This window comes from Excalfactoria chinensis, chromosome 9 (genome assembly GCF_039878825.1).
Source record: "Excalfactoria chinensis isolate bCotChi1 chromosome 9, bCotChi1.hap2, whole genome shotgun sequence".
NCBI lineage: Eukaryota > Metazoa > Chordata > Aves > Galliformes > Phasianidae > Excalfactoria > Excalfactoria chinensis.
In genome coordinates this window covers 8,763,318-8,785,958 of record NC_092833.1, presented here as the reverse complement: position 1 = coordinate 8,785,958, position 22,641 = coordinate 8,763,318, and the positions used below count along the sequence as shown (strand labels likewise).

The 22,641-nt window shown below is 37.9% G+C and overlaps 1 protein-coding gene and 1 long non-coding RNA gene across 2 annotated transcripts; one reads left to right on the top strand and one right to left on the bottom strand.

Moving 5' to 3' along the window:
- Positions 1-128: 128 nt before the first annotated feature.
- LOC140256203 (uncharacterized) lies at positions 129-16,247 on the top strand. The gene is made up of 6 exons (XR_011904655.1): positions 129-268; positions 684-760; positions 981-1,059; positions 11,300-11,419; positions 13,887-13,986; positions 16,142-16,247. It is a non-coding gene; the product is annotated as an uncharacterized lncRNA (long non-coding RNA).
- On the bottom strand, positions 2,084-18,460 carry CPB1 (carboxypeptidase B1). Its single transcript, XM_072344541.1, has 11 exons — positions 18,355-18,460; positions 18,176-18,251; positions 16,116-16,240; positions 14,419-14,518; positions 13,576-13,677; positions 12,746-12,847; positions 11,200-11,310; positions 11,014-11,104; positions 10,186-10,388; positions 2,458-2,542; positions 2,084-2,271 (listed from the first exon to the last, which is right to left on the bottom strand). Exons 1-11 carry the CDS (start codon positions 18,423-18,425, stop codon positions 2,084-2,086), a joined length of 1,254 nt encoding a protein of 417 aa, XP_072200642.1. The 5' UTR covers positions 18,426-18,460.
- Between the last annotated feature and the right edge of the window lie 4,181 nt (positions 18,461-22,641).

The window sequence follows — 22,641 nt, the reverse complement described above, 5'->3', positions numbered from 1 at the left end:
AAGAGAAAGTTACTCGTTTATCATCAAACTCATTCTCACAGCTGTTTGTAATTCTGCTAATGACAGTGGAAACGTGTGGGGCCTCAGGATGTACCAGAACTCAGGCTATTTTGACTAACACTGCTGTCGTGCGTGTGAGAGCCTTATGTGGAGTAGCTCATAGCTCTGCTTGCTTAGTCATTTTAACTGCTATTAACTGTGAGCTTCAGCACTGAGCTTAGATGGGACTGGCCAGGACCTTGGATCTGCAGTGATGGGGCAGATTAAGGTGGGTTTTGAGACAGTTCCTAAGAAGGTATCCCAGTCATCTTCCTTTTAGATGATTTTACTAGAAATTTCCCTTGTCACTGTCACCATTAAGGCAAAGTTTGGATGAAAGTGTTTTTATGTGAATCACCTAGGTGTTTTCATCATGCTTAGTGCTCAGGCTGTGTAAGTCCTAATGCTCTGCCCATCTGCTCTGTGTAAAGATCATTATAATCATTCAAGCAACTTTTATCTTAAGTTGCTTAAGCTTCTTGTGCAGATTATTACAGAGATGAAACTGGTCAGCTCCCCCCTGGATGTGTCTGGTGTCCCATATTCATCTTTACTATTAATGTTTCATTTAACATGAATCTTCTGTGCCATATTCATTACTGAGATAAGCATTTAATAAAGGGATTTTGTCTCTTTCCTGATAGATCTCAAGTTTCCTTTATAATAAGGGAAGGTAAAGTCATCTTGTTGCGAGTTTTAAATGCACCACCTCGCTTGAAAGGTAAATTAATCTCCTTGATAAGAGTATATGGTCATATTGACCTAACTGAGCTGCAGCAGGGAAGAATCTGGCCCAGGGATGCTATTAAAACAAAACAAGAAGGCATCATCACACACGTCCTTTCAACTAGAACTTAGATTGCATCGTAGTTGTTTTCCCAGTGGAGAATATGCTGATTCTTTCTGCTAGTTGTAACTGTATTCATTTTTCTGATTCACAGAATGCACCTGTTAACTCGGATGTAATGCATTTTCACCTTTACTGGTTACCATGGGTGAATCCTAACAGCCTGAAACAAGGTATTAACATTTCACTTACTTATTATGAAAAGACTGCAGATGCTGGCTGTGTGCAGCTATAGAGCAATTTTGAGCAAGTTTTATGTTGATGAGCTTAAACTGATTCTGATATCAGTTCAGGAGTGAAAAAGGAGGAATGTTTCAGGATTCCATTTGTTTTCTCCCCTGTTAGACGGTTTCTATCAAGAGTTTAATATTTTAATCTCTCACTTCAGGAAGGATGCTGTTCTGAACAGAACAAAAGGGAGAAGTTTGGGAAAGTCTGCATAGTTTGTGAGCGGAAGGAGTGCCAGAGGGAAGGGAGAACAGAAGGTGGGGTGAGAAGTGGGGAAATCGTGGTTTTAACAGGCAGAAATAAATATGTACTACATTTGCCAGGATACATAATAAGAATCTGAGTGTGAGAACCCACCTAATGGTGATGGGAGGAAGTCGGTAGCTGCCTTACTCTTTAGAGGTCAGACATTAATAGCTCACTAGTCTTCACTACCCTGTTTTGTGAGAGAATTAATATATTCCTTGCTATATCTGTGCGGTTCTAGTGAAGCCAAGCTGAGAAAGCCATTCTTTTAAAAATGTGTTTTAACAGTCAAAATATGAAGGATTGCTCTGTTTATACATTTAATCCAGTCATTGCAGAAGTTCTTCTAGCACTCTATATGTTGTTAGCATTTTATTAGTGGTTGGCAATGAAATACCAAGGTAATTCCGTATGAAGATTAAGTAAGAGACAGAACTGGTAAGGAGAAGTGATTTAAAACTTGTACTTAAAGATGTGGATCTCAGAAAAGTGGGTGTTGGGGCATGCTTATTTTTCTAGCAAGGCTTGTCTGTCATCCCCCCTCCCTACTTACATTAGTTGTCTTAACAGAAGGTAGAATTTCTCTTGGAAGGCTTTCAGATTATTGACCTATTATGGATTAAGGATATGGCCAAGCATTAAGTAAAGCAAAAATAAAAAATGATTAAACATACGGAGAAAGGCATCTTTGAATAAATCCTCTAGTAGTTTCTAGAGTTTCCTTTAATACAAGTGATCAAGGACATAACTGGCGATGTATTTAACAGCAAGCAGGGTCTCCTCACAGGTTGGCTTTATCTGAGACTCAGGCAGAAGAAATCCATATTTACCAGTGTCACGGAGCTCAAAAGTGAAAGAGTATTTGATGCCTTGATCATAAGCCCAGTCATCAGAGCCTCCTGCAGCAGGGTCTGTTGGTAAAGAAATAAAACATGACTGAAAAAGTGGAAACGACAAGCCACAGAACCAGAGATATGGAACAAACAGTTAAAAAGGATATATAGTGAATCCATTGATTCCATCTTGTGGGAAGGCGTTTGTGTCTTGTGCAGTTACTGAGATCCATTTCAGGTTCGCATACTTATGCCAGTACTTACAGATTGTTGTAGCTCCTGGTCCATATACATATTCAGTGTTGTACAGACTGGTCAGTTGGTTGGCTGCAGCTTTAGCAATGGTGTTCTGGAGGGAAAGAGCAAATATAAATGCAGATTTCCAAACTCATTCCGTGTGAATGTCAGCAAATTTATTGAGTAAACTGCAAAGCTGTGCTTGAGAGGGTAAACTGTTTTCCACCTCTCAGAATGATTAGATGGGAGTAGTTCTCAGTACTTGTTCTGCAAGCTTCAGTGCTGCGTAGTATCTGCCTGTGTAGAGCTGCCTTGGTGTATAGTCCCATATAGCTTGGGGCAATAGCAAACAGCATTTTCTGTACTTACAAGAAACCTGTACAAGACTTAAAATAAATAAGGAATCCCTGTGAAGAGTAATAACTTGGAACACAATAGTCTTCCTTTTCTTTCTGTTCCTGCAGTACATAAATTCAGAGTAGCGCCAGTTTAGTCGGTGGAGTTGGACACTGCTGGAAGTGGAAGCAGTATAATAAATGTTAACAGACAGAAAAGGCATAAATTACCTCAGAACCGTATGTAGTCTCATTAATTTCATTTCATTTCCTGTGCTCAGAGGGACTCGTTCAACTCCCACTGATTTCAGTGAGGGTTGGATCGGGCCCATCAGTATTACCATGAAGCTTTGTATGCTTGCATTAAGGAAAATTACAGACTTTGGAATGTGTGGCTTCTCCACTTCTTCATTATACAGCGTGTTGGTAATAAAACATGAAAACTATTACTAACAGATGATGAATGTGAACGATTTTTGAAAGCAGATGTTCAGTGTAAGAGTAAGTGATGGGTTGCCTTATCTTTGTTTATGGCTTACAGCTGAACAGCTTGCTATCCCAAGAATTTCCTTAAGCCCCTTCTCTCTCTATAGGTTGTACTCTGGCTTATTTCCCAGAGGGAGAGAGATTGTAAGATGTTCTGTTTCCCCTTCTGCTTAAAGTTTTTCTCTCAATCACTCAAAAATGCATATTGGACCTTGTGTTTTGAAAAAGTTTAGTGAAAGAGCAAAACAGCAACAAAATATGTTTACATTAATGCTGGTAACCTACCACAGGACTGTGAGGTTTTCCCCACTCATAAGTGCTGGATTTTGATTCAGAGCAGCAGGGGTAGCTGAACTCTCTCTGGCATTTGCTAGCAATACCATAGGGTTTGGTTTTTTGTCTTTTTTTCCCCCTTTTAAAATAAATACTATATACATTTCATATATTATTATGTATTACGTATATAATATTACATATAATATATGCATAAGCTGAGACTGAGTCAAATCTGTTAATAGTAGATACATTATTAAATGTAAACATTCTTCCTCTTTTCAAAGTGATGCAAAGAGGAAACTAAATTTGGAAAGATTAGTTTTACTCTATGTGTGGACCTGCTGGTTATTAATATTTGATCTCTCTTCAGTGAACTGCATTGTAGAGACCACAGAACAGCAAAGCTGCATTTAGGGAAGAGTGGGGCATACCTTTCTGCCAACATGCCTGCTTCAAATCATACCAGAACAGGCAGAAGGAAAAGGATGTTTGGAAGCGTTTTTACCTGGGGTGTATTTTGTTATTGGCCAGGAAGTTATGAGAAGGATTTGTAGGAAAAGATGTTGAGATTTCCAGCTGTAAGGAGACTGGAATCCAAATATACGACTTCCTCAAGTTCTGCAGCTTGGAGATTGATGTGGTATTTAAATGACCTTCTCCATTAACTGAGCAACACGAGCATTTATGACTTCATCTTGAAATGAACATTTATCAAAATGTTTGAAATTCGATTTTTTTTCCCCCTTTATTAAGTGACTGTCCCAGTTGTTTCCTAATGGATTCACTGTGCAACATCTGAAGGTCAAAACAAAATTTCAACTTCTTAGGAACTAAAGTCACCCCTTTCTCATGGTATAAAAATGAGGAGCAGTAAGAATGAAGCTTGTGCGTCTAACGCAACATTTTTCATAAGGGGTTGTGATATTTAGCTTTTAAGAAACAGTTTGGATTTTCTTGCCTGCATGCTATTTGGAATACAGCAGCTAGGAGAGGCATGGCTATCTCATTGCCCTTAGAGGATTCTCTTTGCTGTTGACTGATTTTCAAGATTTATTTGTTTAACTGGCTTAACTTGATTGCTGTGATTTCTTTGTTTGTTTTTAACCGACAAGAATCTCTCTGTTGCGAGGAAAACTCTGCTCAGAGATATAGCAGCAGAGAAGCAAGTGGCGCCCTGAAGTCCTAGGAATAACTCCTAATTAATACCTTGTAACTGGGAGCAGAAATGACTTTTCAGGTTCTGACTCAGAGCTGAACTCACAGAGCAGGCCATTTCAGCAGAAGGTGTATTCCCTGCACTAATTGTCCATCTGCATTTACACAGCAGTTAATAATATTTTGCCTAATCTTGTGTGCAGAGTGCATGGGCCAGTGAGACAGCAGAGTTGTTTTCTCAGTTGTCATTATCTTACATAATTTACAACCTTTAAACCTATCTTTAATGTTATTAGCGCTTAATGAAAGATACATCTAACTGGCTGCCCTTTCTATCACATCTGGAGCTTTGAGCTAACAACATAATTTACCAGGAGAAGCATCTTCTGCCCATTAATGGGTAATTTTTGGGGGACAGCTCCCTCATTTCATTCTTTCATTGTCAGGGCAGATTTACCAGCAAACTGTGGCTGTTTAGAAACACTTCAGGGATGTTGATTACACAGCTGCTGCATGCAGACAACTCCCTTTGCCATCATAATCTGGAGACACCTGTCCTCTGAGCGACTGGACCAGACTCTTCTCTCACTGCACTGCAGATTGATTTGCCTGAGAATGAAAACCATATTTTCCTTCCACCTCTGTCTCATGTACTGTGTAAGCTTCCTTTGTAATGGAAGTCTGAAGGGTGCTATTTGCAAAGTTAGCTGCAGCCAAGTGAAGCTGCACTTCCGAGGCTTCTTGTTTTGGCAGTAAAACCAGACTCCCCTCAGGAGTCCATGGCTGATGTGTAATTTAGTGCACTGTTTTGTTGTTGCTCATGGTTAAGCATCTCCCCCAAGAGCCTAGGGAATCCAGCCAAGTGGAAGACTTCAGTATGATGCTCTTTTTCCTATGCAAGCCAGTTTCTCTGAGGCAGTCTTGCAGACTGCATAAGAAATTGATCCCTGGTGAGAGGGTTTCCAGTGTGACTATGTTAAGGTGAATGCTCCCCTACAACTGTAGGAGACTTGACTTCAAGCCAAACTTGAACATAAGCATCATCTGTATGAAGCTGCTGCTGTAAGCATCCTTTTCAGAGTAGTGACACTACCAGTACAGAGCAGGTCTGTCTTGACAAACTCAGTGCAAGAGCTTCCAAATATTGCTTTTCTGGCTGCTTCCATTTGCTACGCTTCCCAGTTTCTCTACCAAATACTTGCTTGTAACTACAATACAATCTAAGGAGTTTTTGACAGTACAGGTACAATAGTATCAGTTGTGCCTTCTCTTTGGTAGGTCCAAGTCCTTTAGAAAATAGGATTTTTGTTGTTCAAAAATGTGTAACTACAAGTACTCCTGCATCTTAAACACATCTTGGAATTAAATCAGGGATGAAGAGACTTTGCTCCCAGGCATCAGATTGAATAATCAAACTGATGGTATTCACAGATCATGTAACATATTTGAATTTCACTCTTCTTGCAGGCTGCACATCCTCTATGCCTATCTCTGCTTTCTACTTTGTTCTATTTTAAGGGCTCGAAAGGTATGAGAAATGAAATGGCAGACCAATCCAACATAGAGGATAAATTTCTGTGAGCTTAAATAACAAAGGAAGTGGAAATCTTGTGTCTAGAAAATTATCTTCAGTTGTGAATTAATACAATATCCCACAGCCTACCAAACAGGAATAATACAAATACACTAATCTAACATGCAGACACGGATTGAGTGCTAAGTTTGTTCAGCTAAGAGATGGAGATGAATCTGGAAAGGAAGGGGGAGCTTGATGGGTGTTCCTCTGCTCTATCAGTTCAGAACCAATTCGAATACAAACAAAAATGGATAGGGCTAGATACGTCTTTGCTGAAAATGAGGAAAGCATAGGATGACCTAACAGGAAAGTAGGCAAAAGTTTGACCTGATTAAAACATAAGGGTTGAATGGCTTTTGCTGAGTGTGATTGAATACAGAGGCCTGTATTGCAAGAAGACAAAAATATGAATAGTAAAATGAAGATAAAAAGAATCATTTTGGGGTGGGGAGAGATACTGATCTTGCCAAGCACATGTTTTAATTGTGAAGAGCTAATGCTTCTGTTCTCAGTAGGCGATGGATTCAAGTGTGTATTCTGTGTGCAATGTAACTCTCAGGGGTATAGTAAATAATGAGCCAAGTGAGGATTATGAGGCAGGCAAAATGCGATCCACCAAAAAAGAGTACATTTTTCTTTCAAGGAGTCATCTCCAGAATATTGTGCAACTTCTGAGAAATTTCTGACCTAGATTTTCCTGTCTTGGTTGTTTTTATTTGTTCGCATATTGTTTGGATAACAGTGAAAGTTCTGTGCAGCATCTCGGAAGTGAGAAAAACAAACAAATAAATTATCCTATCCTGAATACAGGGAGAAAAATCTGGGGAGAATTCTTGTGTTCTGTGGGATTGAGTTTGTCTTGCCTCTGAGGAAAAGGATGGGAAGTTATGGGAAGTAAGAGTCGTGCATGACTTTTATCTCCTGTCATACTGCGTACTCCTGCGGTGGTTGAGGATAGCCCTAATCCCCTACTCAAATCAAGTTGCAATAATGTGAGGTTGCTATGATTAGCTATTGCAGTGAAGGATGAAGCATAAAGGTTGCTGGAACTCCCAGAGTGCCCTGTTTTACCTGAGAAACCAAAACTAGAACAGATTTTTTTTGCCTTCTGTTGATTTCTCAAGGCTGTGAGCAAAAGACCCAAGGACACTGCTCAGTGTTCTTGCAGGAAAGGAAAGCACACGCTTTCTCTAGATCTTTCGTTTCTGCAGACCTACTGATTTCAATCTCAAATTAGTCAATTTTTTTTACCCTTATGCGTCTCAGACACTGGAATGTGGCACAGACCCCAGTGTATTATGCTACCTTTAATTAAATATAATGGAACAAAATGTTATTAATGATAAGCAGACCTGAAATTTTGTTTAACCACATGTCGAGCTGCTCACTGAAAGAGATAAGAAATTGCAGCTATATTTCCTTTAATTTATTAGATCTGTCAGAGTAAAAATAACAACCAAGATAAGATAATGGCGCTATAAATTTTGCTCCATTTGAAAAATGATTTATGGTCCTCTTATTCACCCAAACAATCTCTGTGAAAGGTTGAGATTCTAATTTTTCAGCATTTCTCTAAATTTTACATCTAGACAGAACTTTTTGTCACGGAATAATGGCTGACATAAACCACGTCTCTTTTTGTAAGTGTATCATTTTAAGCAAATACAGCTATTGATGGAAAAATCTTAAATTTCTTTAGTTACAGCCCAAATGAATGTGCTAAAGCACATAACATTTTAGTTATCTCAAGTAGCCTGAAAAGCTGCACCTTTGAACTTGACCCAGAGCCTGTGAAAGTCAGCCTATTTAATTCATTGGTGTTGGAGTGAATTGGACCTTTTCTGTTTAATTACCCCAGCTGTAGGCAATTTTGATTGGGTGATACTCTGGTCTCATTCTCTGAAAGAAAGATTTTTTGCAAGAAGTCTTCCCTCGTTAAAGTCAGATATTGCTTAAGTAGAACATCTCTGGGATCCTGCTGTCTTTTTGTTCGGATCACCAGTAAAAGAAGTGTTTTCCCTTAATTAACACATGAAAAAACACTCATCGGGTCACCTTGTCGTTGGTGGTGAGGTTTGTAATTGCTTTGTATTGGAAAATAATGGAACTCCCTCTGGGATCATTGTACCCAATTTAAAATGTAGGATAAAATGACAGTGAAAAGACTAACTTAGGAAGTGAAACCGAATAGGTGAAGTATATAGGTTGTGTTTCTGAGCTATTTATTTTTTATGCTGAATAGTGATAGTAGACTTGTTCTCTATGGCAGAAAAAGAAGGTTTATATTAACTAAAAGCTGGAGAACCATAGTAAGTCATGGAATTATATTCTATATTGGAATATACTTTTTATCATAAAAATTTAAATTGATGAAAGAAAGTGAAAACCAAGAAAATCTCAAGATATTTCTTATTTCTAAAGATTGCCTTAATGGATAGGATTTCATGTATTTTTTTTAATACTGGGCCGCTGATGTAAATGTTCTCAGTTTAATACTGTGAGAAGCACGCTGGGGTTTTAGTTCAGTTTCACATTTGCTTTTGATTCAAAAAGTTGAGCAGAATGTCATGCGACTTTTTAACGCATGTGAACTTTGTGATCTTGACAACGAAGCAGCTCAAGGGCTTTGTGCTGTTTATTGCCTGAGACTGAACTGCAATGTGTGAAATGTGAAAAAATGTGAAAACTGAAGACAAGAAATGACTACAGTTCCATGGAATAATTAAAATCAAAGCTTTCTGGAAAAGAAATTAAGAAAGCAAAATTTTCATCTGGAATTCATCCTCTCTTTTAAACTGTAAAACATGCTGCAGAAAAGTTCACTGTTGGCCTGAGTTCTTGTTTGTGCTTTGGAATTGTGACATCTATTTGGGAGCACTCATAAATCTGTCAAGTCCCCCCAGCAGACCAGCACACTTAGTGTTGTTGCCTTGGACTTTTGGCAGCATCCAGGAAAGAGAGGGAATCGAGATTTGTTTGTTTTGTTTTGCTCTGTTGTTTTCCCTGCCAACAGCTTCTAATTGCTAATATGCCAGAGAACTGAAGTAATTTTATTATTCATGATTGTTGGTTCTTGGCCTTATTAAGTCTGCATAAAAGTTGTAAACATTTCACATTTTTTACTTTTTTTTTTTTTTTTTTTTTTTTTTTAACTTCCAAGCTGTTGCTCAGATGGTGTCAGGGTGTGTCCTTCATCTTGGATGAATAAAAGAGGAGTTGTTATTTAAAACATGGTAATTACCTTCTTCTCTTCCAAGTAAGAGGTGTATTTGAATCAAGGCCTATTCCGAAAGCTCTCAGAACTGATTGTTTTTACCAGTTTTGTGCCTAAATGTTTTAAATTATGATTATAGTAAAATATATAGTAATTAATGCTATGTATTTATTATTGACAAAAACTTCCTCACTGTCCTCAACCTGTATCATTCTCTTTAATAGGAGTCTCACCCTTTTCCTTCAGTGAGAAGTAAGGTTCCGTACAAAGTGTTAGGGAGAGTTCCTTATTTTCTGGTGCTGGTACCAGTTCAGTCATTTCTAGGTAGTTATCACAATCCAGCAGGCTGTTAACATGGCTTACAGAGCGTAATGTTTCTGTGTGATGTTCTGAAGCCGCACACACTCTTGTGTCAGGAGGAAGCAGTGCTGCATGACATAGTGAATTTCTGTATGGCATAACTGGAAGGCAATCCTGACCTTGTGCCAAATTCATTGTGTATTTTGAAGTTAATTAATGCTCTCAAGTTTATGTTGTGCCTGAACTATGTGGAAGCCATCGTGGTTTCTCTGGTGTTCGAAGTATTTTCAAAACCTGGCAACATATACTCTTTATTCATAGTTAAAGAAGTTAAATAGGCCTAAATAGTGCTCTTTCATTATATCAAATACATTCTTTTTGTTACATCAAAATGATAAAGAACTTGTGCTTACCAGTTCGCTGTAATCCTTTGGATGTGCATAAGTGTATGAATAAGGAAACAGTAGCAGCTGGGAGTAGGAGTGAATAGTCAGATATGCCTTGATTGTAGAAAGATGTTCACGAATAAAATCAGCCAAAGCCTTAGTCTCCTTTTCAGACTCTGGTGCGGAGCCACAGTAAGTGGAATCACAGGGTCTATTTGAGGCCCCCAGTTCTGGGAAGAACAGTGAACATAATGAATATTTAACAAAAAGGTTGGTTGTTAGGAGAATGATATGATGTGAATTTCATAATAAACCTTGGAAATCCTACTGCCACACCTGTACTGTTTCGGAAGAGGGAGTCCTTTGTTGCATACTTAATACACTGGGCAGTATGACATTAAGTAAATATGCTCTGTACTTATGTGTGTGTTTGGAGGGACATAAGGTTTTTGGAAAAACCCTATATTATCTAAGTTATTATTCTTTGCTTCCTTACTTAAAAGTCTTCTCCTTGCACATCTCCCCCATATCTGGGATGCTTTCAGGAACCAGCAATGAGGGTACCCCTCTGCAGTGAGTGAAACCAACTGTAAAAAAGCTATTTTGACTTCTCTTCTAAAGTCTACTGTTCATAGAAGTAACCGTACTGATGAAATTTGTAACCAAATTATGTTTTTTCCTTAAAATTTGAACAGAAGCTATTCCACACCACTATATTGGGGATCTTTAATCAAAATCATGATAAACCAACCATAATAATGTAAGGGGAAATCCATAATTAAGTATTTTGGCTATTGTATTTCTGGGTGATTGCTGCAGCTACAAGTAAGTATATATAAGTATAAGTACACTTACTGCACCAGCCAGCATTGAAGTTCCTGTTGGGATCAGTACCAATGCAATTGCTGCCAGAATTTTTAGAGCGTGTCTTTCTCCACATACGGTCCTAAAATAGAATGGTGAAGCTTAGAGTAAAAGTAAGAAAGAGTTCTTTCAGTTGGCTTAGCCATCAATATTTTTAAGAAAGAGGAACATACTTACATTTGTCCAAGTGTAAACATAGCCATCAATATTAACAACTGGCAAAACATAGAAGTCCAAGCTGTTGAGAAGTTTGGTCATAGTACTATCTGTTCCGTAGGTCTCAACAGCCTAATCAGAGAAAAGCAGAAAGAGCTGATGATGCCTTTATGGAATGAAAACATCTTCTGGAATACATTTGAAGACTCGGGTCAAGATAAGGAATTACTGAATGTGGAAGGTGAAGTCATTTTGGTCACTGCACAACATGAGGTGGTAGCTCTGATGTTACATATGCTCAGATTTAGTTTCTGAAACCGCATTGTTGTTAGAGAGTCATCTTTTTCTGGTAGATAAATTATCTTAAAGCAATGTTGATTTTGAACAGGATAATAAAGGTTTCCGTCTACTAGCTTATCATTGAAAGACAGAAGAAAGTTCTGGTCCATATATTCTCCCTATATCCTGTCACCTTAAACACCTGGGTTTAGTTTAAATTGATAGTAAATTTTGAATCTTTATAACTGTTGAACGGATAAACTTCATCACTAACCAAAACTACAGAGAATGTTTCCATAATTACATCCTTAGACATTTCCAGTCATAATTCTTTGGTTGCACATATTCATAGAGAGGCGGATTTTTCCATGCAATTTTCCTGGTATGTACATCATAAGAATACCTGCCAGAAAGCTGCATATACTGGTTGTTTATGACCTAGCACTTTGTATGCTTGTTCAGAGGTTTAAGTCAGTCTTCTGCGAGCATCCAATTATAACTGACATTTGCTCTGAAGGCCTAGTTTCGTCCTTGTTTCCTTTATATTGCAAAGATGTAAAGTGCAACATGAGGAACAGTGGAGTAGAAACAGATATCTACTGTCCTGTAGCTAGCAAGCACACAGGTTGTAGAATCTGGAAAAGCAATTTTAGGTCACTAGAACTTACTTTTTTCCTGTGTTTTTTGTTTATTTCTTCAGGTGTTTTGTTTTGTTTTGTTTTTTTTTTTTCCCCTTATTTGTTTGCAGATACAAACCATGATCTACTTTATGGGTTTTGTTTTTTTTCTGTAGTTTCTGACTTTTATGTCTAGAAGCAATCCCAGCTGAACCACCAATGACTTTCAGAGGACTGCACTTTAAAGTTTCTTCTACCTATCCACACTTGCATTCACTGAGCAGAGCCACTGCTGGTGTCAGGAACATCCATGAATTAAATGATCAGACGGTGAAAATGACAGCCTTGGTGACGTGAATTGCTGAGAGAAAAATGGGAGCACATACTGTCTGCAGCCTTATTGGGAGATAATGAAATAACATTCCCTTTGACTCCACTGAGATGTCACTTCCAATTTCCACTGCTCCTTACACAAAACCGCATGGCTGTCTGAGAAGATAGAGGTTATGTTTGCCACCAATGCCTCTGCAAGCATACCTCATACACATGCTTAGGTAGTCTTAAGCTGCTTAAAGTTTACTGGGCGGGCAGCCATTAAGATCTGGTGTAAGTGGTTGAAATAAAAATAATTGTGTTTTGTAAAATAAGTTTTGATCATTATGCTTACTGACTTCTTTCACAAACCACTGGCAGAAAGCAGGGGAGATCCACTCTCTTGCATGGAAACCACAGTCCATGAAGATGGCCTTCTTATTTGTACCACTTTTTCCCAACTGCAGAAACAAATAAATAAAAAAAGAAACCCAGTTTTGGAATGAAACAATTTGGATGCAGAATGTCTGTCAGCTTGATGACCTAAAGAGTAAAACTTTATGTTATATTCCACGATTAAATGGAAAACTAGGGAGTGCTCTCAGCTGTAGCTGACAATGATATTCAAGCTAAAACCTTATAATCTTCATAATTTTGTTTTTATTAATGTAGGTAACTCTCTCCTTCACCACAATAATAGGTTGTTCTGCACTGTTGATATGTTCCCTGTGGTGTTTCTAGTAGTTAGCTTTGGAGGTGCAATAGATGCTTTGCAATTTTAGGCAAGTAACCTTTATCCTCTCACCTTTAATTCATTGACGGTATCTTATTTACTCATGAGAGTTATTCGAAAAACCTCTGATGAAGAAACAAACATATTGTATTTTGCGAGAGAGTGACATTCATAGATCTTTTTAGAGTAAATGTGCTTACAGGTGGAGAGAATTTAAAGGCAGGTGATAATTCTCTAGACTCACAGGATTGTTGTTAAATTTATGCCTGAACTTCTAATAATTCACCCTTAAATCTTAAGGTAAAAAAGATCATAGTATAAATAGTGCAAAAAATCTATTTGATTTCTTTCAAAATGTGTATATTAATATCCTAGCATCATCGTTCAGTAGACATCATAGTCTTGCAGAGATAATAGCAGGAAAACAGTCTGGCACAAATGAATCACAGAACTTACTTTGAGAAGGTACAGTGGCCGTCCTTCATATGTTTCCCCAATTACGCTGCGAGAGACCAAGCTTGGGTTCTGAGCAGCAATGTTAGCAGTCCAAGCAGCTATCTGTTTAATAAGGAGAATATAGATGTTGATGTGTCTGTCCTCAGGTCCAGAGGAAGTTATTCACAGCTTTCAAGATGGAAGGGTCCTTCTGAGAACTGAACCAAATATTTCACACTATTGATAGATTTCTAAGAATTAACTCTTACTTGTGCTAGAGCTATATATCTAATTTTAGTTGTTGTGGTTTTGTTTGTTTGTTTGTTTTCCAGTGATATATAATGGTTCATTGCAGACCTCATCGAACTATTGCTGAACTAGGATTTTCTGATGTGAATTTATCTAAAACTTCCAGTCGTTGGAGTCTGACCGGTGAGTGAAGAAATTTTTAGAATGCTAACGCTACGTAGTGCTTAGAGATTATGATTTTGTCATCCTTGTAATTCTTTTAACAAAAGAAAACTTTTTTCCTTTCACAGTAAGTAGATTGAATGTCATGTTTTTCAGTTTCAAAGCTCTTCTATTTAGTATCATTCTCGAACTGCATACAGAAGCACTGGGCAGGGATTTGTGGGAACAGTCCACCAATGTCAAATACAAAAGAAATAAATATGTGTAGGCAGATGGGCTATGCAGATTATCTCTGTGATGAGCAATGAAGGAGAGGTTTTGGAAAGTAGGTTATCAAATTAATGGATGCAACAGAAGAGGAGCAGGGAATATTGATGGAAGAATATCAGAAGCCATTTTGACTATGGAGGCCAGGACATCAAGTAGATACAGTGGAAAACTTTTGGACTTTACCTTATCCCAGGTGTTGTATTTCTCATAGCTGTGGCCAGTGCTACGAACTTTGCTGTCAAACTGAGCATGCACTGCAGTCTGCAGGTCGTCAATCAGAACTCTGCAATACCATGAAAAGCAGAGGGAAATGTGCAGTTTATTAGCAATAAATCAAGCTCCATGTGGGTATATTTGGATTTGCACAGAACTAAGGCCACGTTGATTGTGAAGAGAAATGCGGGGGACTAGTTTATGCATTTGAAAATAATACATGTTATGTTCAAGTTTCAGTCTCCTTCCTGCTTCATCCTTGCTGACAATGATCACAAAGCAATGGCTTCTTAACTCACACCTGCCCACTTAACTCCCATACTAGCAAACCTCCAGAGTGGCATCAGTTCGGTTTAGGAAGAATGGCAGTGCTGAAACAGGGTGCATGTAAACTATCCAAGAGCAACTCTCCTCGGCCTTGGACTGACCTCATGATGCCAGATTGCCTCTTCCTCAAAAGGAAAAGGGCGTTCTCTTGAACTGATGATGCTGTAGGACAATCAGACTGTGGTAATGTAACACCCTCCCATTATCCAGGATCTCTAGCAACCCAGGGATTTTTGCATGATTAAATTCTTTATCAAACCAAGTATCCAAAGTTTAGGTGCAGTTTGCAGATGACAGGATCCATACTCCAATCTGCTTTACTGCTTGTGAGAAGAGCTGTTTAAGTAGCAACACAGCATGGTAAAAAATAAACCGACAAAAACCACAGGAGAAAACAACAACAGAAAAAAACACCTTAATATTTTGTCTGCATTGGCTGGATCTCTCCTGTTTATCTTTCCCTAGGGCTGATAGAAAGGCACAGCTCATCATCAAGCATGGTCTTGAGGACCTTTTGTTTATATTTCAACCTTGGCTATAAAAAAAAAGATTGTTTCCTTGTTTTTTCCAGTGCTTGTCTTAACATCCTTACAAATTCTCACTTGTTCAGAATATGTCCTCAATCATTTGGATAGAAGAGCAGGAGGCCACTTTGTGAGGCACCACCAGCCTTCAGAACAAACAGTGCAAATGAGCACGTTGACATGATGTCATGGCACTGCAGCTCTACTTCAAAAGAATTTTAACTGCTTGGGTTGTCACAAGGACACTCCACTGAACTTTGTCAGGGACACCTTCCAGACTTTTGTTGCCTTTGTTGCAATCAAAAGGTTTGTGCATGGACCTGAGGGAGTTCATAAATATCATAGGGAAAACTAGCACATGTAACTCTTCCTTTGCCAAAGAAGAAATTCCAATGAATTCCAATGTGGGCTGAGGTACTACTGAGAACAATCTCTTTTATTTTCCCTCCCATGGCATCCAAACAGGATACAGTTAACATGGGGATGGTAAGTTTATGGAGAGATAATACTCACATTTAGCAGAGTATAACAGTTATGTTTCATGAGAACTGAACAAAGGAATTTGATCTGGTGGAAACAAATCTGAGTGATGAAAACTCTTCATTCTGCTGAGTGAAGTCAAGGGAGTTTGATCAAGTAAAACTCAGTTTTGTGTCTACACTTAAACATACAGCACACATTGAAAAAGCCTGCTAATCAAGCTGGGCCAAGGAAGATGCAATGGAGGATGTTTGTGACAGGCAGATAAGTCGATAAATGATAAAAATTTTCAACACATTTTCTCCAGTGTTCAGCCTCCTCCTGCTCAAAACTTACTTATAATCCACTTTGTTTTCTTTCAGGAGATGTTCAACCTCCAAAGCTTTGTCAGCTTCGACTCGGAAATCAACTTGCATTTTTGGCTTTACCAGTTTGACGTAGTCTGGTTGCCAAAAATCAACCTGAAAGAAGGTCAAATGAATATATAAACAAATACATATATACACATGACTGAGTTTTAAGTGAGTGCATGTGTGGTATAGTGACTGTGATTAATACAACAAATTTCATTCCAGTGTTACACTGAACTGATCTTGCTTGCCAGAAGAACTGACTTAAGTTTTAAATGGAATTCAGTGAAGATGATTTTATTAGACCCTCAAACTTATATGGAAGATTTCTGGAGATGGCAGTAACAGTTAAACTTATGCCAAATATTAACTCAGTTTTTGAGTACATTAAATTTTTTACTTATTAAATTATATTACTTAATAGGGACTGCACTAGCCTTGCACAGTGCTAAAAGCAATGCTTGGTATATTTTCTTTTCAAAAATGAAAAAAGGAAAAAGACAAATATCACCCTAAATCAAATGACAGGTAGCCCTGATATCCACAAGAAAGTTCTGAACTTCATTTAAAAGAATCTGATGTAAAAGAGACTGGAGTTTTGGAACATAAGGAATATTGTTTGCTCTGAAGAGCAATTATGTACAATTATTACAGCATCTGAACGCACACAGATTTGTGAATGCTATGCATAATTTGTAACTCTCTTTATAACTTTTTTCATTATTTGTACACATTTCATTGGAGATTTTTGCCAATAACCATTAAACAGAAATGGTCTCCTGACTATAGAAAGCTACAAACGTACTTTATGTACATCAGCTGCAAAGGTCTGTTGCATTTATAAGAGTCTTTAAGACTCATTTTCCTGCAGTTTGTAGGAGGAGTCTATGCCTTTAGAAGATATTGTTTAACTCATAAGGAACAAATGACAGTGCAATTAGAACTTCACATATTCTTTCTGAAGTCTGCTTTAAGATCTCTTTTGGATTTAGAGTTCTCTTGAAGGTCAGTGAAAACAAAGCTGGTTTGCCAGTCTAGTGCCTTTTTAGCCTTTCATGCCCTGAACATAAAGGACTGGGGACTGGTGGGCATGTTCATAAATGATGTATCTTCAAGTGAGATGACTATTCCAGCACATACCACTTCCACATGAGTCCTGGTAGATTGCTTTGTATAACAACAGTAGTTTAGATAGCTTTTCTTTTCTTTATAGAAAACAAGCAATCCCTTTATCCTGCAGGCTTAGAAGCAAACTTGTTATATTCATTTTCATAGAACTAGCAGCAACATACCAGTAGTATATCCTTTCTATAGAATATTGTTTCAGCATCCTGTACTACCCTGCTGCTGCTACTTCTGTACATCTGTACTTCATTAAAAATACCATCCTTTTATCCTACAGATAATGGTGTCTTTTTCACCAACAGCTATTTTACAACATCAAAGCTGAAGAGAAATATTGAAAACACATTTGCTGTCTTTATTGTTTTTTCTCATGTCATTATGTCATCATATATCTACATCAAGGTCAGTAAGAAACATGCAGCTTGACTGGCAAAAGAAAATTTTAAAGGAAAGTGGGAGACAAAAGGTGAGATGAGAGACTAGAGGCCAAAACAAAGTTCAGTTTGTTATGAATATGAATTTTTAGATTATCTGCATGAACAAAATCCTTTACCTATAACATTAAGCGTTCTGGTATTTGGAAGTTTCGTGTTTTGTCTAATTCTTGAAGGCACTCTACAGTGAATACATGATTTCAAAGTATCTTAGTAAATTGTGGTGGATGCTTTCATACTCAGGCTGGGGTATCTGGACTTTTCAGGAAGGCATTAGCTTGTATTTGCATAATTCCAACTTTATCACCTCCTCCTCTTCCCTCTGAAGAAACACTCCTGATGAGTTGGCTGGAATCAGGATTAGGTATTTAATTTAGAAGCTTGTTGTTGTTTTTGTTTTGTTGTTTTTGGTTGAGATACATTAGTTGAGGAAAAGGAGAAATGTTCCCTTTGGATTCAATAAAGCTTCCCCCCCCAGGTTCTTTACCTGCATTTTGCTGGCAAGGGAATGGATGATTTCCACCTGCTCATCGTTCTGTGGAATCACACGAAACACCTTGTGGCTGAAAGGAGAGAGAAATTGGATTTTAAAGAGATAAGTCAACCGGAAGACTTCTGCTCATGGAGAAGAAACCATGAAAATATAAATCTGATGTCTGTACGTACCCATCAAAAGTCAGATCTTGCAGGTGAGCAGAAGCAACTGCAGCACCTACGAGAACTAAGAACGCCCACATTGTTTTTTAGAGAAGTAAACAGGTGTTCAGTTCTTCTGGGCTGCTTTTATAATCTTTTTTGTGCTTTTTTTAAAATCAAATATACCCCAGAACAACCCACTGATCAGCTGACAGATGATCCCTTTGGCCTTGTTTGGTTTGCATACTATTTATAATGTGTGCTTTACTCCACACCTGTGAAAACAGCAGAAAGTCTCAAAGGTGGTAGTAGCAGTAGGTGCTAAGGAATTTCGCTGCTTGAGCAGGATGAACTTTTAATGTCAGAAACTGAGTTTAATTCATTTTGTTCTTTTCTAGTGTTGTTTGTGTGTGTGAATTTTGATGAAAAATGTAAAAAAATTCTTCAATTCTTTGCTTGCTGGATTACAAACTTTATAATACTTAATTGTCACCGTATGTAATGGCTGATGACTTCCAGGTGTTGCAGCAGTGTGACCAGTCTTCCTAATCACACAGCACTCTCTCTTTTCCTAAACGGTCTGTGGCTGACTGTGACAGAGTCAGAGCATCTGAAGAGGAAACACAGTTTAGATGTATGAGTTATCAATCTTTTCTCAGTAGGGAGGAAATGTACTGAACTTGTTCGTTGCTTCAGTTATCTCACTCACAGGGAATCAGATGTCTGCAGAACTGAAGGTGTAGATATTTCTAGTCACAGTGGAGTTATTGTATGTATTCTTCACATAACATTCACAGATTCATTTGTTCTCTTTAATTATACTGTATGAAAATCAGAGGTTAAATTAAATCTCTTGTGGGAATTAACTATAGGCCAAAAAGATCAAATGACATGTAGGCACATAAACACATCTTCATTTTTGTCTTCCACGTTGTTCTTAAACTGTCTGAGAATAGTATTCTCTCATCACTGTGCTTGCATCAGTTTAGTTTTCATTAACGTGTCCTAGGCATTAAATGTTACATGAATTGTCTGCTGATGCTATGTCCTGAGGTGATTGATGCTTTTGGCAGGGAGCCTGTAAATGAATCAGTATACAAATATATAAAGAATGGAATGTATGAGCTCAGTTCTGTTTTCTGTTATGCCCAAGTGACCTGACAGATTCCAGGGTTTCAGACACGGATCATCTTGGAGATGTTCTTTGACTCCATGTCTGCTATTTTGCAGAAATGGGGCATATATGAATATCACATATATGTCAAAATGCATCAGAAAACTGAATGCATTCATCTTAGAGAAAAAGGAAAAGCAAGTTTCAGAAGACCATCTTAAGAAAGAAAGTGGTGATTGATGCTGCACTTATTTTTTTAAAGGGGTTCCCTAGAGACAGCTCAGGAAAACTGCAGCAGCCTTATATAGGAAATGCCCTAGAAATGCATATTTTAAGTCTGTGTACCAAGTATGCAGCAGTTTTATATAACAATGTGACTCATAATGAATATGCTCTTAAAAGGATGCTCCAGAACTAAGTCTACTTATTTAAAAGTTAAGCTTGCCAAATGATTCAGTTTGAACTTACTTCACAATTAATGAGCTAATTTGTAGCACTATGGGCACCTGCCCTGCAACAATCTTGCGTTTACTCAAGACTCCTTCGAAGGATGACAGCAGGAGTCATTCTGACAAACTGCCAAAAGAATACTGCAGAGTCTTCAGCAGTTTTAACTTTAAGTTGATGAGATCTATGGTATTAGATATAATGGCCTGGTCCCACAGACACTGCAATGACAATAATGCACTAATGATCAAGCCCAGATCTTACAATGAGGAAATGATCATAAGGGGCAATCAAACAAATTGCAGATGTCATCACTCCTTGTTCAGCACTGAAAAACCTTTTGGGAATAGAAGAAAGACTGTCAGATTTCAAGGCCTGAGTTTACTTTTAATTTATTTTTATTTTTATTTTTATTTTCATGCAGTTGGAGATCTTTTGCTTTTGCGTACAGTCACTGACACAGCATTACTGCCATCAACTACTGAGCTGGCAAGTGCTACCAAATATTATAATTTCTGATGGTACTTTTTGCTGTTTCCATCACAGACTAGGTCAGGAAAAAAAAACAATGACCTGGAATCCTATTTAAATTACTCATTTTGCATGTCAGGGTTGATGATTAAGTGTTAGATTAGCTCATAAACAAGCTCTAACACAGTCTTGTTTTTCTAACTGTACAATATAACTGTTCAATATTTGTATGACAGAAAGGCAGTGTAAGGATAAATAAAATAGCAAATTAAATTTGGTTAAGCCATCTGTTCTTTTTATTGTCTGATTACAAGCCAACAGCACATCAGTAGGCCATGGCTGAATAAACCTTGGATGTTTGTACTTAATATTGAGAGCAGAGGCTATTGCTACCTATATTATTTCAGTTATAGGAATAGAAATATTCTGCAATAGTCCACTCAGCCTTGAAATTCTTTTGAAGGATAAGTGTAAACCAGTAAGGGGAAAAAATATATATATTTATGTTAGCATTTCAGAAGTGTCCTTTATTATATGAAGACTTTCATTCCACTTGTTATCAAACTGAGTGAAAGGTCTACGATTAAATAACATCTATTTTTGTAGAAGTACTCTGTTGTTGCATGTTTTCTGAATCAGGTATTTTGGTGAGTTATCTTAAAAAACAGTCTATTGTCTTTTGGTCACAATATATTGTCCCTGACTGACAAATTTATCTTATTATCCTTTGATATTTATTAAGTTCCAAAATAACATTGAAAAATCCCTCAGTGCCCAAATATTAATCCTATATACGTATGTAATGCGGGAAAATCCTAACTGCGCCTCAGGCCAGCCATGTGCTTTTGGATTATGGGGATACCGTTATCTGTATTTGTTATATCTTATCATGATTGTTTATTTTATCATCATTAGTTGTGTGATCAAGATAATATTAGTTTTGAAGACTTATGCTATTGAAAATATTCTGAAAACCTTTGAGTATACTTTGAAGATGCCAGGATCAGCAGAATCTGCTATCCAACATGCACTTCAAGCTTTCCTGGTATTTTCTTTGTATTTATATATTATTAATATTGCATCCTGTAATTCATCAAAGGCTTTTTCAACTTTTGTGCCCTGGGACATGCTTATATCCTACCATTTCAGTAACTATGTGTAGGTATGTCCCTCTCCCCCCCCCCCATCCCCTTCTCCACACAGGTGCAGTTTAATATGTGATTGGGAAAGAGTGGCAGGGATGAGATCTAGACTGTGGAACAAATATGTAACAAGGAAACAACAAAATCTGTAATTGTTCTTTTCTGAAGTCAGTGGATTCGTATCTCCTGTGAAATATTTTTAATATGGATTAGGATTACGATTGAATGTATTACAGCTTTCTTTTATGATCACTGTACAAGCTGCTTAGTGTTCAGAAAGTATTTTTGAACTACAGGACATTGTACATACCATTCGCATTTTAATTCCTACTTGCTTGAAAATGATGTGAGACATACTGAAGTGGAAGGAGCAGATATAGTGACAATGCCAGAATTCTCTGAAGTCAGGCACTGCGAACCTGAAAGCTGAATGCCAAGCAGGATAAATACTTTTAACAGAGCAATTAGGACTGACCTCACACTCATTTGTTAGGGATGTCTTCTGCTTAGTTATCTTGCCCTTGGGATGGGCTTTCCACCATGATCAAGAGCGGTGGGTTCTTGTACTCAAGCCTATTCTCTGGCCAGTGTAAGGCTGGCTGGGTCATGGCAGGGCTCAGCAACAGCTCAAAGATTTAAAAAGCATGAGGTTTCTGCCCTTAAATTTTTAAGGCACTAAAATCAGCATGTGGTGTATAGTGAGAGATCGTGGCTTCACTGAAAAGATCCTAATCTGAAAAAAGTACAGAAATAACCAGGCACTTGGCACCCTTACTGACAGAAGCCAACTCTTTCAATTCTCAACTTCTTGCTGTATCTGATGAATGTAGGAGTTTCTCTCCTGGTTTAGTTCAGCACAACGTTAACACCTATGTAACGTCTCCAGCAATGTGAGAAGCAGATGCTGCGGAGGCAGGTGCTAGAGTTGTGCTGTAAGAGATACGGGGGTATCTGCCCACTGCTGAGGTCTCCCCAGGATAACTAATGTGGGTTGTTAGCACATTGTCTTTCTCAGTGTTCCTCAGTTCCTGTTCCGGGATCCTCAGGGGGAGAAGGGTAAATCAGGCTGTCAGTGTGCAATCATCCACTTCCAGTTCCAACAGAAGGATTTAGACAGACAGATGAATCTCCATTTCATCTAGT